Source organism: Phascolarctos cinereus, unplaced genomic scaffold (genome assembly GCF_003287225.1).
Source record: "Phascolarctos cinereus isolate Bilbo 61053 unplaced genomic scaffold, phaCin_HiC Scaffold_7;HRSCAF=346, whole genome shotgun sequence".
Lineage (NCBI taxonomy): Eukaryota > Metazoa > Chordata > Mammalia > Diprotodontia > Phascolarctidae > Phascolarctos > Phascolarctos cinereus.
In genome coordinates this window covers 67,498,607-67,516,019 of record NW_027556180.1, presented here as the reverse complement: position 1 = coordinate 67,516,019, position 17,413 = coordinate 67,498,607, and the positions used below count along the sequence as shown (strand labels likewise).

Genomic DNA, 17,413 nt, shown 5'->3' with positions numbered 1-17,413 from the left:
GGTGTCCCTGTGGCCAGGGAGGTCAGGCACCTGGCCTCAATACAGATAAGCACACTGGAGAGAAATCTTCCTTGATCTCTCCCACCCAATACCTGAGGGCTTTATCCAAGGCAAATGCCCCTGGTAGCACCCATAGTGGATGCCTCCCAGGGTCCCCTGGCCCTCTTTACTTTCAGATCAAGGCACAGAAGCTCCCCCAGGGAAGAAGGACGCCCTAAGACACAATCCAAGTCAGTTAGGTGGTGCAGTGGGTAGAGTGCAGGAAGAACTGATTTCAAATTTGACCTCAGGACACTTACTCACTGGGTGCCTCTGGGCAAGTCATTTCACTCTGTTTGCCTCAGTTTCCTCATCTGTAAAATAGGTTGGAGAAGAAAAGGGTAAATCACTCCAGTGTCTTTGCAAAGAAAATCCTGGATGGGTTCCAGAAAAGTCGGACACGACTGAAAAGACTGAACAAAAACAACAATAGACAGAGATTGTCTCTATTAGAGACAAATAGAGACAATTAGAGACCTAGAACTAAGGATAAAAACTAGGAGTGGATATGTACAGGGCAGCTAGGTGGCAGCATAGTGCATAGAGTCCAGGGCCTGGAGTCAGAAAGACTCATCTCACTGAATTCAAATCCGACCTCAGACACTTACTAGCTTCAACCCTGGACAAGTCACTTAACCCTGTTTGCCTTGGTTTCCCTATCTGTAAAATGAGCTGGAGAAGAAAGTGCAAGCCACTCCAGAATCTTTGCCAATGGTGTCACAAGGAATCAGACACGACTGAAAAGACTGAAGAAGAAGATATAATCCATATCACACAAAACATAGACTCACCCCGGGGCAAATGGGCTTTAAGACACAGACTCTCAAATTCTGAACACAGTATTATCCACAATGATGGGAAACATTGTAAAGTGCCATGTAAATGTGAGTTATTATTAATTTATTGCTATCATTAATTATTATCAAATTTTTATTATCATGTGAACAGATGTTCATTATTAATTAACAGAATCTTGGACATTTCTTGGAAGTTAAGGAGGTCCTCTGGGCTCCATGCTGGTGAATACTGGTAGTATCAATATTGTCATCACATAACTCTTGCATTATATTTGGTTAATTCTATTAATTTTATTCTTTTTTAAACTTTTTTAAAATGTTGAGTTCTGAACTCCCTCCTTCCAGCCTCTCTCCCACCCATTGAAAAAGCAAGCAATATGATACCCACTCGTGTATTATATGTTAAATCAATATACTGAATAGTATGGCTTGAGTGTCTAGTCTATCTGGGCCTCGGTCTTCTGCAAGGAAGTTGGAAAACATTCCTACTCCAAATCCAACGACCTTTGGGCTCGATAGGCTTGGGGCATTCCTGGACCTACTAAGATCGAGAAAACACAGGGTCTAATCTCAACAGTTAAATCTAACCTAATCTAACATCAACGGTGTGCCTTTGGGTCAATCTGGGTCTCAGTTTCTTTATCAGGAAAATGGGAATAACAATACCCGCCAGAGGGGTGGGGAGGAGTTTGAGTCATGAGGAATGTTTCGTAAACAGAGAAAAGAAAGCCTTACTTAAATAGTAAGATTATCTTCGGTACTTCGGACCCAGCCCCGAGCTGGTTGAATTTGATTCTGCTGAACTACCAATAATTATTAAATTCCGCCTATAAACTCAGTCGGGGTGAAACTACCTCCCCCACACACCAAAGAGGAGGAAGCGTGAATCTGGAGACCTGGTTACTCGGAAGTCATCGCCCTTTTAAGGGGGAACCTTGAAACGGCGCCCGGGTTCCATGTTTGTATCCGCCTCGCGGGGAGGAAACTCCATGTTGTAACAAAGTTTCCTCCGCACCCCCTCCCTCCCCCCCGTTTTTTCTCCCTCCCCCTCCTCCTTATTTCCTGGGGATCCCTCCTTCCTTCCCTCTCCCCTCCCCCCCGCGCCCCCATTCCGGCCCGAGCTGGGGGGGGGGCCGGGCGACGGGGGCAGAGTCCGGCCCAAGCCCGCCTGGCCCCATGGACAGCTCGGCCGTCATCACTCAGATTAGCAAGGAAGAGGCGCTGAGCCCGCTGCGGGGGAAAGGTAGCCCGGCCGGCAGGGCTGGGGGGGAGGGGGTGAAAGGTTGGAGGAGGGAAGGGTGCAGGGCTGGGGGAAGGAAGAAGAGAGGGGGTGCACTGGCCGGCCGAATGCCAAAGGGCCGCTCGCTCGCCTTCACTGCCTGTCCCATCTCTCTTGGAAGATCTCAAAGCACCAAATAGTACTTGGAGAGGGGAGTTTGAACTACCAGCTCCGGGGACTTGGGGCGGGGTTTCGCTCCTTTGGCGCTCTCGCTGATCCAGAATGGGGAAACTGAGGCTGGAAGGTGGCAGGGGATGCTGGAGTGGGGGGCGGGGGTAGTCTGAGGCAACAAGGTCTTCTTTCGTGTCACCCCACCCCCACCCCGGGAGTCTGGGAACTGAACCCAAGCAGCGGGGGCCCCAGGGAAGTAACGGGCTGCGCCTGGGGGAATTGCATATTTGGGGGGGTAGGAGGGGGCGAATCAAGGCCACTCAGACTCCACCCCCTTCTGAGCCAGGTGTCAGGTTGGGGTGGTGACGAGGAGGGGGTGTATGCTGTGGGTCGGGGGAGTGAGGGGACTGTACTTTGCTAATCTAAGAATGGGCCGGGTGGAGTGGGGAGGGGGTGCTCCGCGCCGCTCCTTCCCCCCCACTTCCTGACTCGAGCTTGAAAGTATTGATTCCGAGGACAGCCACTTCTTAGGGCCACCCAGCCCAGCTTGGAGCAGATTTAATCGTACCCTAGCAAGGGGGATGAGGAGAGAGAGGGATCAGGCAGTCAGAAACTTGGGCATGTGTATGCACATTTGGGGTGGGGGGATACCCTATCTGAGCATACACGGCATACACCAGAAGAACGTCACTTGTTTTCAAACCCCGACCCCACCCCCAGCTTTCTATCACTCCCCAGCAGGCTTGCTTTGAGCACCCTTCTACGCTCACATAGCATCGAAGTGGGAGCTCCATTCAGAGACTGGGTCTCCCAACTGGATTGAAATTGACGTTATCGAGTGTGCTATCATGGTTAACCCAACTTCCTTATTATCCAACTGCAGGGGCGGGAAGACCCCAGTCCCTGAAGTTCGGTGAGCTAGGGGTGCAGGAGGTTAGAGCTGCTTCAGGTCTAAGGGGAGGAGAGCATGAGGGGACAGGGACTGAGACGTGTCGGTCCAGATGGTGTGGGATGGAGTACAGGCTCACCAGTGTCTGGCTGTTCTCCTGCCTCCCCCCTAGTGCCAGCTGGCGCTGTGGACATTGAACCCTAATTTCCAGAGGGAGGAGCCAGAAGGCAGGAAGGGAGTTGGTGGGAGGTAATAGCTAGGGCAGTGTCAGCAGATTGCCTGGCCCCTCGATCTAAGGGTCTAATTGCAAGGCCAGGAGTGACTGAGAGAAAGAAATCTGCCCTTGGATAGGGAAAAGAACACAGATCTAAGTTCAAATTCTCACTTTGCTGTTTACCACCTATTTGATCCTTGAGCAAATGACTCTGAAACCTCAGTTTCTTCATTTGTAAAATTAAGACAGAAGTAATTGACATAAAGTGCAGAGACATAGAATTTTGGACCTGGCAATTTTGTAAATTGGTTTTTGGTAGACTCTGCTTACTTGTGACAAGCAGACTTGGTTTTTTTCTCCTTCAATTTTTAATTTAAAGGGGGGTGGGGTGGTAGAGGAGATTAGCGGTAGCGATACCAAAAAGCAGAAGGCCGTAGTAACATTTTTTTAATGCATAAGAAAACAGAAGGACATTCAGAGGGGAGCAGAGTACACTTTCTTGAAAGTAATGTGTAGAATGTATTGTATACTTTTTAAAAAGGCAGTGGAATGGAGATTCACAGTTTTAAATAGAATCATATTTTTTGTCTTCAGTCCTTTTCTAATATTTAAGTTTAGAATAATTTTTTTTAATGAGGAATTTGGATTTTGATTTGAGGGGCTTATGGTCCCTTCTGACTTCAAATTCTGTGATCTCATTGCATAATATTACTTCTCTGGGGTCAGCCAGTCTTAGAGTCTTAGAGTCTCTGTGTCTGGCATCTTGAGTTATCCCTTGTAAACTTGTCCGTCCGTCCCCCCCCCCTCCCCCCCGCACAAACTTGTCGCCAACAAACACAAATACTTCAGTATACACCAATGAACAAGGATTGTGTATAAAACCATGAGCTCTTATGTTCATTTTTTTAAAAAATGTATCTTAAACTTAAGAAGGTAGTAATAAAATTGCCCTGTGTCCCCTTCTGAACTTTTTTGTTTTGAATGTTTTACTGGGTCTCTTTTCTTTCTTTCGGTCCCTCTGTCATTACACACTAAACTGTCCGCCTCTCTACCCCCGGGCCTTCTCTTTTAAGCCGTAAATCTAGTCAGTAAAAATAAAGAATCCCCTTGGCAGTATCTTACAAATGTCCCATTCTGCACGTCTGTTTGTCTGTTCGTCTGTTCCATGGCTTCTCTCTAAGAGGCGGCTGATGTGCGTCACCATTTCTCCCTCAAAGTTCTGATGTCTCAGAGTTGTTTTCCCTGTATGTTACCAGGGTCATCTTGTTGATGCATGGCTTCACACTATGCTGAATTCTTCATTAGCATCATTTTTCAAATCTTGGTCTGCTTCCTGACCTGAACTGATTTCCTTTGACTTCCCTTAGGGGGAACCCACAGGTTGAGAGTCAAGGATTCAGCCCCACGGGTTGGAAGCAGCCAAGTTTGACTGAGGAAATGCTTGCCTGGCAACTGTCCCCTCTGGTTTGGTGGCTGTCTGTGGGCCTCATCCCCTACTTGGCAGCCAGGGAACGGAACAGGGCTTCAGTAGAGAGGAGACAGCTGGGAACTTAGCATCCTTGGGAATGCCCCAAGGTTAGGTGACTTGTGCCTCAGGCCCGAGTGTGGATTTTTGGAGGGTTTTAGATTCATAGGAGCATAGATTTGGAGCTGGCAGAGACCTCACAGGTCATTGAGCCCAGTTCTCTTTTTACATATGCAAAGAAAAGTTAAATGACTTGGCCATTTATACACTAATAGTAAGAGGGATAGAAGCAGGATTTGAACTCGGACCTTCTGACTCATTCCGCTGTATCATGCTACCTTCCTCATTCTCCCCAAGCATCCTGGCTTTTTTTATGTTCCGATCTTGACAAAGGGTCGGGCTGAGTGTGGGTCTTGGTGCTCCTGTCAATCAGGCCGACATATCCTCTTTGGACTCTACAGGTGATCAGCCGTCATCACCTTCGAAGAAACCCCGGAGCCGAGGAATCTTTCACTCTCTGTTTTGCTGCCTGTGCCACGATGACACTGATCCTGTGCCCATCAACAATAATGCCCCGCTGCTGGTGGAGGAGAATGGGACTGTTCCCAAGGTCAGTAAACTGTCAGGTTTTCCCCTCAAGGGGCAGTATAATTATTGTCATCTGCATCACCAATTATTAATGAACAAATCACTTACATTTAGACGACCTTTTAAGGTTCCCAGCATGCCTGCTTTCTTTCTATTTTTTTTTCCTGGAGCAATCACGGTTAAGGGTTACATAGCTAGTAAGTATCTGAGATTGGATTTGAACTCAAGTCCTTCTGACTCCAGAGCCAGTGCTCTATCCAATACACCACCTAGCTGTCCCCAGCAGGCTTTCTTTGCAACAATCTGAGGAGGGTAGGGCATATGGGTGCTACTATTGCCATTTTACAGATGAATAAACTGAGGCCAGAGAGGTCGCATGTCTTGCCTAGAGTCACACAACTAGGAAGCATTAGTGCTGCTTAACTTGTGACAAGCAAAGACTTGGTTTTTTTCTCCTTCAATTTTTAATTTAAAGGGGGGGTGGGGTGGTAGAGGAGATTGTCGGTAGTGATACCAAAAAAACAGAAGGCCATAGTAACATTTTTTTAATGCATAAGAAAACAGAAGGACATTCAGAGGGGAGCAGAGTACACTTTTGAAAGTAATGTGTAGTATGTATTATATACTTTTTTAAAAGGCAGTGGAATGGAGATTCACAGTTTTAAATAGAATCGTATTTTTTGTCTTCTGTCCTTTTCTAATATTTAAGTTTAGAATAATTTTTATTTAATGAGGAATTTGGATTTTGATTTGAGGGGCTTATGGTCCCTTCTGACTTCAAATTCTATGATCTCATAATATTACTTCTCTGGGGTCAGCCAGTCTTAGAGTCTTAGAGTCTCTGTGTCTGGCATCTTGAGTTATCCCTTGTGAGCCCTTGAGTTAATCATTAGAGTAATAACTTCTGGGACCTGTATACTGCTCTCAACTTTTCAAATTGCTTTCATAGAATTCAGTTCAACTCCATAAACATTCAGTGCCTAGCCCTGGCTTTAATATGATAGAGTGGATGGTGGCTAAGTATCCTACCTCACATACTTAATGGATGCATTTAATTAAATGAGTCATTTAGCTTTAACAAAGCCTCAGTTTCCACATTTGCAACATGGGAAAATAATGTCCATTCCTACCTCACAGGAATGGTTCAAAGGATCAAAGATAGGGACTGGATCTGTGATCTCCTTGGCACAGAGAGCTCCGGAATGAGGAAAGCCCTTCCAGCAATGTGTGATGGCCCTTTCTGTGCTATGTCTAGTCTTACAGAGTTTCCTAAGCACTGGTATGTTAAGTGATTTGCCCACAGCCACAGTCAGTCATTGGGTGACTGAGTGGGGCATTTAAGCCCAGGTCTTCTATACTCTTGGAAGGTCAGCTTTCTGTGCCAAAACCACCTCGTTATGAGCATCAAATTAAGTAACATGCTATATCTCAAATGTTCAAGTGCTTTACAAATATCGGGTGTTTATTATTGTTGTTGTCATTCTTATCATTTGCAAGGGCTGGAGGATACAGGCATTTTGTCGTTTCATCCTTCCAGAGGCCCTGGAAGATAAGATAGGGCAGGTAACTGCATTTTACAGATGAGGAAACTGAGGACAAGTGAAATCGTTTGCTTCCAGGTCTTCTGGAAGTGAGTATCAGAGCCGCAACCAGAATCCTGGGCATTTGATTTTCCATCTGGGACACTTCACTGCTCTCCTGAGGAGGGGCTGCTGAGGAAGTGTTCCTTAGGAAGTAGGGATTGAGGGGCAGCTAGGTGGTGCAGTGGATAGAGCAGTGGCCTTGAAGGACCTGAGTTCAAATTTGGCCTCAGACACTTACTAGCTGTGTGACCCTGGGCAAGTCACTTAACTCCAGTTGCCTCAAACACACACACACACACACACACACACACACACACACACACACACACACACTCTAACAAAAAGGGAGGTCAGGATTGAGGCCTAGAAGAAGAGGCGTTTGGGGACGTTGAGTTGTCCTGTTGTTTCTTGGTGGACAGCCATCCTGTTACCTGTCCCCCTTTATCCTCCCTACAGGCACCGGCTAAATATCTTCTTCCTGAGGCCAAAGCCCAGGACTTGGGCAAAATCTGTGTGGTCATTGACCTGGATGAGACGTTGGTGCACAGTTCATTTAAGGTTGGATTCTGACCTTGGGACCCTCCCAACCCCCAGCACGACCCCTCTAAGGCCTTGGGGCTGGAGCTTCTTATGCCCCTCTACTGGCTGGCCTGTTTCCCCTCCCTCCCGAAGCCTCACTCTCCGAGGGAGGGGCTGGAAGTGAGCCGAAGCTCAGTCACTCGGTCACAGGCTTTTTGCTTTTCCCACAGCCCGTGAACAATGCAGACTTCATCATCCCTGTGGAGATTGATGGAATGGTTCACCAGGTGAGTGGATGGGGAGGGCCATAGGGTCAAGGGCAGGGAGTAGAGGGGTGGGGGAGGGCGGAAGGGTAAGAAAGCAGAGAAGAGGCAAACTCACTGGTTTCCTTTGAATTTCTGAGGCTGTCAGACTTTAGGTTCTCCTCACTTCCCACTATTCTCTCTACTTTCTCCACACACTTAGAATCTCAGAATGTTAGAGCTGGAAGGGGCCTTGGGGTGGGGGTTTGGGAGTCCTTCATCTGGGGTCTGTAAATTTTTTTTTTGCTATTTTGATAATTGTGCTAAACAGTTTAATTTATGTCCCTTGTAATCCTGTGAGTTTTGTCTTGTGAGTCTGAGAAAGGATCTATAAACTTCACCATACACAGTAAAGGTTAGAATGTTTGATCTAGTCCAATCATCCCATTTTACAGATTGTGAAATTGATCCCCAGAATGGGGAAGGAAGTGACTTGGTCCAAGGTCAAACAGCTAATTAGCTGATTTCTTATTTTGGCTCTGTTGAGAAAGTCTAGGGCCTTTTTCTCCCAAATCCCTCTGCCCTCCTCCGACCTCTCACCCCACCCTGTGGCCGGGACCCGTTTCAAGTAATCCAGGATAGGCTGTTTTTTCTTCAGCCTGTTCTCCATTACTTGGTTCGGGGGCTGGTACCCAGCATCACTTGGGGTGAGGGGGGCCCTAGGGTACCCTGTCCTGTTCCCCTGCCTCACCTGTAGGCCTTTCCCCTAGCAATCTGAATGTGACCTCATTCCTTCTATGAGACAGGTAGAGTCAGGGAATTAGTCATAGTGGCAGCGTCGGGTGTGGCGAATAGGGGAGTTCAGTCCCTGGGCTTTTGGATCAGCTAATGTTTCTGGGCTTCTCCATCTTCAATTCCCATGGGAGGGTGGCTGGCAAGTCTTCCCCTCCTCGGCCAGGCCAGTCCCCTCACTGACCCTGCCCCCAGGTCTATGTGCTGAAACGGCCCCACGTGGATGAGTTCCTGCAGCGGATGGGGGAGCTGTTTGAGTGTGTGCTCTTCACAGCCAGCCTGGCCAAGGTGAGCCCCTCCCTTCATCACCCTCTTCCCTCACTGCTGTACAGCAGCTCCCTGGATAGGCCCCCATTCCTTCCCTCTCATTTTCCTATAAGGTGGGTGAGTATAAGAGTTAGGACTTCTCTCCTGAGTCCTCATCATTCCTCACCACTAGTCAGGCCAACTTCCTAGGGAGGTCCTGACTTCCCCTTCAAGCCCTCCTACTATAATAACAATAATTAATAGTAACAATAGTAGTAATAGTAATAATAGCATTTATGTAGCATTGCAAAGTTTGCAAAGCACTTGATGTTATCTCCTTTGATCTCCTAACAACCCTGTGTGGCAAATGTTGTTACTATGTAACATTATTTGTTATTATTTAAGTGATTTGCCCTTGCTAGTTAGCTGAAGCTGGATTGAATGAAACCTCAGGTCTTCCCTACACCAAATCTAACACGCTGTACATCATGCCTTCCATTTCTGACCCCCACTCCCTCCCAGTATGCAGACCCTGTTGCTGACCTGTTGGACAAGTGGGGGTCTTTTCGGGCCCGGCTCTTTCGAGAGTCCTGCGTCTTCCACCGAGGGAACTACGTCAAAGACCTGAGCCGTCTGGGTCGGGACCTTCGGAGGGTGCTCATCTTGGACAATTCTCCAGCCTCCTACGTCTTCCACCCAGACAATGCTGTGAGTATGAGGGATAGCTGGGAAGGGGAGGAAGGAGTCAGAGTGCTGGAGTTTGAGACTGAGCGGAGGAGTGGATCAAGGGGGACAAAGGATTTGGAGATTAGCAGGGCTGATGAAGAGAGGCCAGTGGATCTCCCTACTCTGGACGGACCCCTCCAGGAACCATCTTAAGACAGGGTGACATGGGATTGTTGACCCAGTGGGACTGGCACGATGGAACGGGATCCCTGCCGTAGCCTTCACCCTCCTCCATGGTCCACATCCTTCTTCTTAGGTACCAGTGGCCTCGTGGTTTGATAACATGGGCGACACAGAGCTACAGGATCTCCTTCCTTTCTTTGAACGGCTCAGCCGTGTTGATGATGTCTACTCGGTGCTCAAACAACAGCGGACTGAGAGCTAGTGGTGGGGCTGGTGCCCCTCCCCGTCACCCAGCTCCTAAGCCCCCTGCTTGTGTCACAGAGCTACCCATGAGCCCCCACCTCAGCATCATGGAAGCTGATCCCCTCTTTTCACACTTGAACTTCCTATCACCCTCTTCCTTTTTTTTTTTTAAGAAATGAATCAATTTTTAAATTCAGTGCCATGGGGAAGGACTCTATCCCCTTACCACTGCCACCAGCCAGCCCAGCCTGCCTCACCAGATCCACAATGGGAGGAGTGGATGAGAGTGATCAGAGACACAAAGGAGCTGCAAGACCGAAGATGACCTCAGGCTTCAGGCCTCACCTCCTCTGTCTGACTCCCTCCACATCTGGCTGGGTCCTTTAGTACCAAGCATCAGTGCCTTAGATACTCTCCTGCCCCAGAAATGGGACTGTGGAGGGGGGTTAAGGTTGGAGGTGGGGACCCCCTACCCTTCTGTTCTCTTTCCTCTCTTCCAGTGTTGCTGAGTTTCTCTGCTGCCAAATGTTGGGGACCCTTCTTAGGGAGGTGGGGGAAGGGGAGTAGAGGGTAATGGTTCTTGTCCTGTGGCCTAGTGCGTCAGCCCCCTGAACTGCCACTCCCCCCCCCACCCCAGCCTGCCCTTCTTGGTAGGCAAGGTTGGATGCAAAGTGCCTTGTTCAGAGCCTTTCTTCCCAGAGGTTGGGGGTGGTAAGGAAAAATGTAGGAGATGTCCCCAAAGCGGGTTTCTCCCTAAAAACAGTCCAGTTGAGAAGGATGGGAGGGGAGATTTGATTCTATATCTCTTTAGGGCAGCTCCCACACTTTCCCTCTGAAATGGACTCTTTCAATTAGTGCCTCTTAAAAGGGGGAGGATGACTATTGCAAATGGGGACACTGAGGCATGTGAAAGAAGGGCCTACTGCCCTAGACCTGAAAAGGACCCACAGATATTGCCTCTGACCCCTAGGGTCTGCAGGGGGTGGGCTAGGGGGCAAATATGGGAATCCCCTCAGTAATGTAACATTCTCAGGCCTGGGAGGCCCAGCTTCCCCTGGCTCTTCCTGCCTTTCCCCCCCTCCTCCCCCACATCCCTCCTTTCTGTCACATCTGCCTTAACCATTAATGTTCCAGGCCAAATGAAGCAGCCATTTGGGTGTGACTAACCCTTTCAGTCCCCAGGTGGGGTCTAGGGGAGGGGAGGGAAAAGGGGCTGGGGACCAGGGCTCCCAGCCCCCCATTGTGCCATATAAATATGTATATGTGTATATAGATTTTTAGAGGAAAGGGGCAGGGAGGATGAAAGGGTGGGAAATCACTCCTTATCCCTCTTCTGGGCCTAGGACCTGAGGGGTAAAGGAGGGTGGGATGGGAAAGGATTTTTACATTTTTTAAATTGCTATTTTCTGAACGGAGCAAGTGAGACTTGGGGATTCCAGTTCCTCATTCCCCTGCTCCACTCCTGCTCCGGCCCCACCAGTTCCGGAGCTAAGTCTGGTGCACTCTTAGTTTCCCCATATTCCCCTGGGGGCTAATTTGGCTGAAAGGTTTGGTTGCAGCCCCAAGTAGGGTGGAGTTGAGAGCCTCTGGGATCTCCTGTCTCCCTTTCCAAGCATCCGAATGGGGTTGGGAGGTGGAGGGAGCAGTTCATCCTTCAACTCAGTGCAATTCAATGCCTGCTTCTATCTGTCCACTCTCCATATGCCTCTTGCTTTGCATCTGGCTTAAGGTGACTATGTGGGAATCCCCCTTTTGCCCAGAGGTGATCTCTTTCCCAGCAGACTCCTGGTCCCAAAGTTTCCTTACAGGGCGATTAGGATGTCAGGAATTTTGGTGGCCAGACCAAACTTTTTTTTTCTGGTGCCAATCTAAGCCATACAGCCCTTCTCCCTAACTCTATGCTTGCTCATTGGGGGTAGCTACCAAGAAATCCAGAGACTGTGCCCCCTCCTTCCCACCCTGATCCCCTTGGTTCTAAGACAGACCCAAAGGTCAGCCCACTGGCCTCTTCCAGTGCCAAGGGGGAGTCAGCGTGGCAATACATATCAGAGTTTTTTCTTATTCCTCTTAAACAAGGAGCTAGAGTGGTGGGCAGGGAAGATTGGACAGGGTTGGTGTAGGCTATAGCTCCGTATAAGTGCCTTTTGTGGGACCCTGGTATGATGGGAGTTCCTTGAGCGATAAAGAGAAAACCAGATCCCTCCCAATCACTTTCTCTGCGTGTGCTTTTTTGGGGGGAGGAGAAAAGAGGGAATGGACTGGGGGTGAGGTCCTGACCATGGGGTTATTATATGCAAGAGATTGAGTGTCTGGAAGCTTGTGACTAATAACTGTGTATTTCTTAGAATGTGTGGGTGCAGGTTGGCCTCTAAAGATGCAACATCAGTCATTCCCCCCACCCCCAAAGCAAACCAGGAACTCCCATAACCTGGGAAGGAATTGGTGGTGCAGTAAACCTTTAAACTAAACTGGATAAGATGATATTTAATAGCAGTCAAAGTAAAGTCTTACGCTTGGGATCAAGCAATCAATTTCATAAGTGTTAGATGGGCAAGACATGGTTAGAAAGCAGCTTGTCTGAAGAAAATCTGGGGTTCCTAGTAAACTACAAGCTTAATATGAGTCGACAGTATTATATAGCAACCAAAACAGTTAATGTGGTCTTGACCTGCATTAGGAAAGGCATAACTGTCAAGGGACAACAGGCAAAATTTGTAAAGCAGTTTGTCATCCTAAAAGTGTATATAAATGCTAGGTATTGTTATTGTTATTATCGTCGCCACCACCACCCTCTTACTCTCAGGGTCAGACCAGATCTAGAGGGCTGAGGAGGGCCACAAGATTGTAGAACTGGGGATGTTTAACATGGAGAAGGTTCTGAGGGGTAGGGTAGGGGGAACCCATGATAATGTCCTCAAGTATTTTAAAGGTTATACTGAGAAAAGTTAAATCTAATTCTGTTTGGCTACTGCTCTATTGAGAAACAATGAGTAGAATGGTAAGGAGGGCATTTGGGGCTTGATGTCAGGAAAAAAAAACAATGTGCTGCCTAGGAATGTGTTCTAGAGGTTTACAAGCAAAGGCTGTGTGATCCCTCATTCAGTGGTAAGGGGGAGTCTGCCTAGGCTGGGCTAGCTGGCTGCTGAGACACTTGCCAGCTCTAAAATTCTGATTCTGATTCGTATACTTGGAACTTCTGGAAATCAGATTGGCCTCCAGGGTTCCCTGCTTTTCCTGTCTTACTGGCTTCCATCTGCAGGGCTGTCATGTGTTGTAACTGAGCAGAAGCAGGGCCCATAGGTGGGCTCAATACAAGGAAGAACTTTTTATGTAAGTATTTTAATCCTGGTTTTTATATATATATATATATTTTTTTTTTTTTGGCATCACCTACATAGAGCACCCCACCCCTACCTCACCCAGTGAGCCATCCCTTGCAACAAAGATTTAGAAGGAAAAGGCATAAAAAACAATTGGCTAAGACAACTAATACCTGCATGCAAGGCTCTCGCTTGTAGTTTCTCAAGGCCTCAGATTCTCCACCCTGATCTAGTCCTACTGTGGGGTTGCAGAGAACCCTGTTTTGGAACCTGGATCATGGTCGCTTGCTACCTCTGTGACCTTAGGCAAGTCTGGAGGCCCAGAGATGCTAAATGATTTGCCAAGTAGGCTACAATGAGAGGCAAAACCAGCCACTACCCTCAGGGAGCTTACAGTCTAATGAGAGAGACAACATGCAAAACATCTATGAACACAGAATATACCTACAAGATAAATGGGAGGAAATCTCAGAAGGCACTAGCATTAGGATGGACCAAGAAAGTCCTCTTGCAGAAGAAGGTGACCTTTGAACTCAGCCCTGAAACAGGCCAGCAGGTGGAGGTGAGGAGGAACTTTGTCCTCAGGCGATGAATGTTTTGGCCATCCAAAAAACAAATACAACTTGTGGGACCCTACTCAACCTTTTCTGCAGTGGCAGAGAGACAGATGGAGCACAGAGCCCAGAACACTCATCTCTGAACCTGACATGAACTAGTAGTTTCTCATAAATTACTCCTCAGCTCGTGCAGTCCTTCCCATTGAGATTCACCCTTGTGATGTCATTGGACCTCCAGAATGAAGGGACAACATACAACATACATACATACCTCCTGGGAGCCTCAGGTTTCTACATATGTGGGTGAAAGGGTCCTCAGCGCCTATGCAAATACTTGAGTCAACACTATATATCATAGATTCTAGACAGCCTTTATTTCATCCCACTTAGAAAGGATAGGAAACAACCTAAGGGACTAACAGTCCCATTATAAATCAAAACAATTCTCCTTCCCTCTATGGTGAATCACATCTTCCTTTTCCATCCTCAACAGCAATGCTTCCCACCTCCCAATCTATACAGTCTAGTCTATATTTGTAGTACTACCTATACTTCAGACTTTGTTCTCCCAGAAAGAAAACAAACCTGGAATTGCTAAAAGGGACTTAGCACCTTTCAGTGAACCCCCCTCACCTTCTCTTCTCTAGGATCCTATATCCAACAATGGGACAGGTAGCCTTAATAAAACAGGGGGTTCCTTGTTGCTGGAAATGTTAAAGAAGAGATTCATAGCCCTCCAGACCCATAGTGTTACTCTGCTTGGGGCTCTCCTTGAGGTTTTAAGGGTATCCCCAGGTTCATGATTTAGATATAAAGGCTGATACTGTAAGCAAACTGGGAGAGCAAGGAATAGTTTACCTATCAGATTTATGGAGAACAGAAGAATTCATGATCAAACAGGAGATAGAGAACATTACGAAATGCAAAACGGATAACTTTGATTACATTAAATTGAAAAGTTTTTGCATAAACAAAGCCAATGCAACCAAGATTAGAAGGAAAGTAAAAAATTGGGAAAGAATTTTTACAACCAGTCTCTCTGATAAGGGCCTCATTTCTAAAATGTATAGAGAATTAAGTCAAATTTATTAGAATACAAGTCATTTCCCAATTGATAAATGGTCAAAGGATATGAACAGGCAGTTCTCAGATGAAGAAATTAAAGCCATTTATAGTCATATGAAAAAATGCTCTAAATCACTATTAATTAGAGAAATGCATATCAAAAGAACTCTGAGGTACCATATCACACCTATCAGACTGGCCAACATGAAAAAACAGGGAAATGATAAATGTTGGGGAAGATTTGGGAAAATGGGAACACTAATGCATTGTTGGTGGAGTTGTGGTGATCCAACCATTTTGGAGAGCAATTTGGAACTATGCCCAAAGGACTATAAAAATGTGCATACCTTGGCGCAGCTAAGTGGCTGGGCTGCAGTAGGTAGAGCACCGGCCCTGAAGTCAGGAGGACCTGAGTTCAAATCTGGCCTCAGACCAAACACTTGACACTTACTGGCTGTGTGACCCTGGGCAAGTCACTTAACCTCAATTGCCTAAAAAAACTGTGCATACCCTTTGACTCAGTAATAGCACTTCTAGGGCTGTATCCCAAAGAGATCATACAAATGGGAAAAGGACCCATATGTACAAAAATATTTATAGCAGCTCTTTTTGTGGTGGCAAAGAATTGGAAATTGAGAGGATGCCTATCAATTGGGGAATGGCTGAACAAGTTGTGGTATACGAATGTAATGGAATACTATTGTGCTGTAAGGAATGATGAGCAGGCAGACTTCAGAAAAATCTGGAAAGACTTGCATGGACTGATGCTGAGTGAAGTGAGCAGAACCAGGAGAACGTTGTGCACGGTAACAGCCACGTCGTTCCATGACTATTGATAGACTTAGCCCTTCTCAGCAATGCAAGGATCTAAGACTTCTCCAAAGGCCTCATGATGGAAAATGCTATCCACATCCAGAGAAAGAACTATGGAGTTTGAATGCAGATCAAAGCATGCTATTTTCTTTTTTTTCCTTCTATTGTGTTTTGTTTCCTCTTTCTGGTGGTTCCTTCTATTTGTTCTAATTCTTACTTACAACATCACTAATGTGAAAATATGTTTAATAGGAATGTGTATGTATAGCCTATGTCAGATTGCGTGCTGTGTTGAGGAGAGAGGTGAGGAGGGAGGAGGAGAAAAATTTAAGACTCAAAAGCTTACAGAAGTGATTGTTGATAAATCAAAATAAATTACTAAAAAAAAGAAGGACACCCCCATTCCCATCAGAACTGCACCATCTGAATGATCCACAGTAATAGAGAAGGTCCATGTTTGTTCCTCCACATGATAACTCGGTCTACTTGCTTCTCTTCAATCCAGGATTCTTGCATCCTTCAGGCATTCCCAGGCATTCCTCTCTCCTCTCTATAATGTTGAGTCCCAGAACTACCAATACTTCTTCCCACATCTAAAAGTTCAGGGACTCATACCACTCTGCTGTTACGATTTTCAGGCCATGTGATTTTCTCTTCTCATGGGGCCATGTGGTTCCCTTGTCTCTATCTCCCGTATCTAAGACTGAGAGGTAGTCCCATCTGGGCTTGAAGAATGGGTGGTTACAGGGGATGGGTCTTTTCTGATGTGCAGGATTTAACCTCACCCCTCACTTCCACACCTGAGGAACCCAAATTATTTCTTTGGCAGCCCTGTGTAATGGGTATGAGAGGACAAGATCCCCTCCAGGCAATTAAACAAGGATTTTCTGACCCTTAAAGCTTCTGATGGGAGGCCATGCCTTTAGTAAGCAGGCAATGGAGGTTAAAAATAGATTTAAGCCTGTGGGCACTAGTTAGCTGAAACTGTACTGTGTTTTTAAGATTTGAAGAATCCTTTTGGGAAGGAGACACTCATTTTAGCAAAGGCTCTGACAACAGGCTCCCTAAGGGAAAGGGAAGAAAAACTGCTGAAGGTTTTTTCTCCCTCATCCAACAAATGGGTGTGTAAGAGTGTTGCTTTCCCCAAAAGAGCTAAAGCTCTGACTTTGTAGGGTCCACTCTAACTCTTAAGGGGAAAGGTTGCGCCTCAGCTGAAGCAAGAACATGGAAGCAAAAAGGGGCTCCACAACCCAATGCCCAGCGGATCTGTGCCTGGCAGTGGCCAGCATTCACCGGGGGACCAGTTGAGCATTGTCAATAATTAATCACTAGAGGCTATTAGGCAGAAAAACTTGTAGAGACAACATGCCTAGCAGAGACCATCACTTAGCAGAGATCCTCAGAGAGCAGTATGGTGTCATCACTAGAAGACATGGGCATCCCTGAAGCACGGAAACCCATGTATGTGACTCTGAATATTCTTTATGAGTCTCCACTCTTCTGACAGATGGAATGTATATTTGTGTAAGAGTATGTTTTCAAATTTATGGGGGAAATGGATGATTGCTACTTTCTTATTAAACTTTGTCAATGTGTCTTTGGTTTGAGTTAATTGTGTCTGGCTAACTAGCAAAAATAAACAGATCAGTTAGAGGGAGGAGGGCTTTGTAAGCTATGGTTTTGTGTGGATCAAGGCTCACAGAACACTTTGAACTCAAGACAGTCTCATTGAGGGGTCCCATCTGCTGGTTGGGGGATGCCCCTAGAAGCTATACTTATTAAGTCACTCAGGCTTGCTCCTA

The 17,413-nt window shown here is 46.7% G+C and overlaps 1 protein-coding gene across 1 annotated transcript; it reads left to right on the top strand.

Moving 5' to 3' along the window:
- Window positions 1–1,853: 1,853 nt before the first annotated feature.
- Window positions 1,854–17,206, top strand: CTDSP1 (CTD small phosphatase 1). The gene is made up of 7 exons (XM_021002808.2): window positions 1,854–2,079; window positions 5,256–5,404; window positions 7,422–7,523; window positions 7,715–7,771; window positions 8,714–8,806; window positions 9,287–9,472; window positions 9,747–17,206. The coding sequence occupies exons 1-7, from the start codon at window positions 2,013–2,015 to the stop codon at window positions 9,873–9,875; spliced, it is 783 nt and encodes a 260-aa protein (XP_020858467.1). The 5' UTR covers window positions 1,854–2,012; the 3' UTR covers window positions 9,876–17,206.
- The last annotated feature ends 207 nt before the right edge of the window (window positions 17,207–17,413 follow it).

Coding starts and splice junctions, on each gene's coding strand:
- CTDSP1 (XM_021002808.2), top strand. CDS start 2,013: ATGGACAGCTCGGCCGTCATCACTCAGATTAGCAAGGAAGAGGCGCTG. Junction 7,772..8,713: donor TTGATGGAATGGTTCACCAG/GTGAGTGGATGG, acceptor CCCTGCCCCCAG/GTCTATGTGCTGAAACGGCC. Junction 9,473..9,746: donor TCTTCCACCCAGACAATGCT/GTGAGTATGAGG, acceptor CCTTCTTCTTAG/GTACCAGTGGCCTCGTGGTT.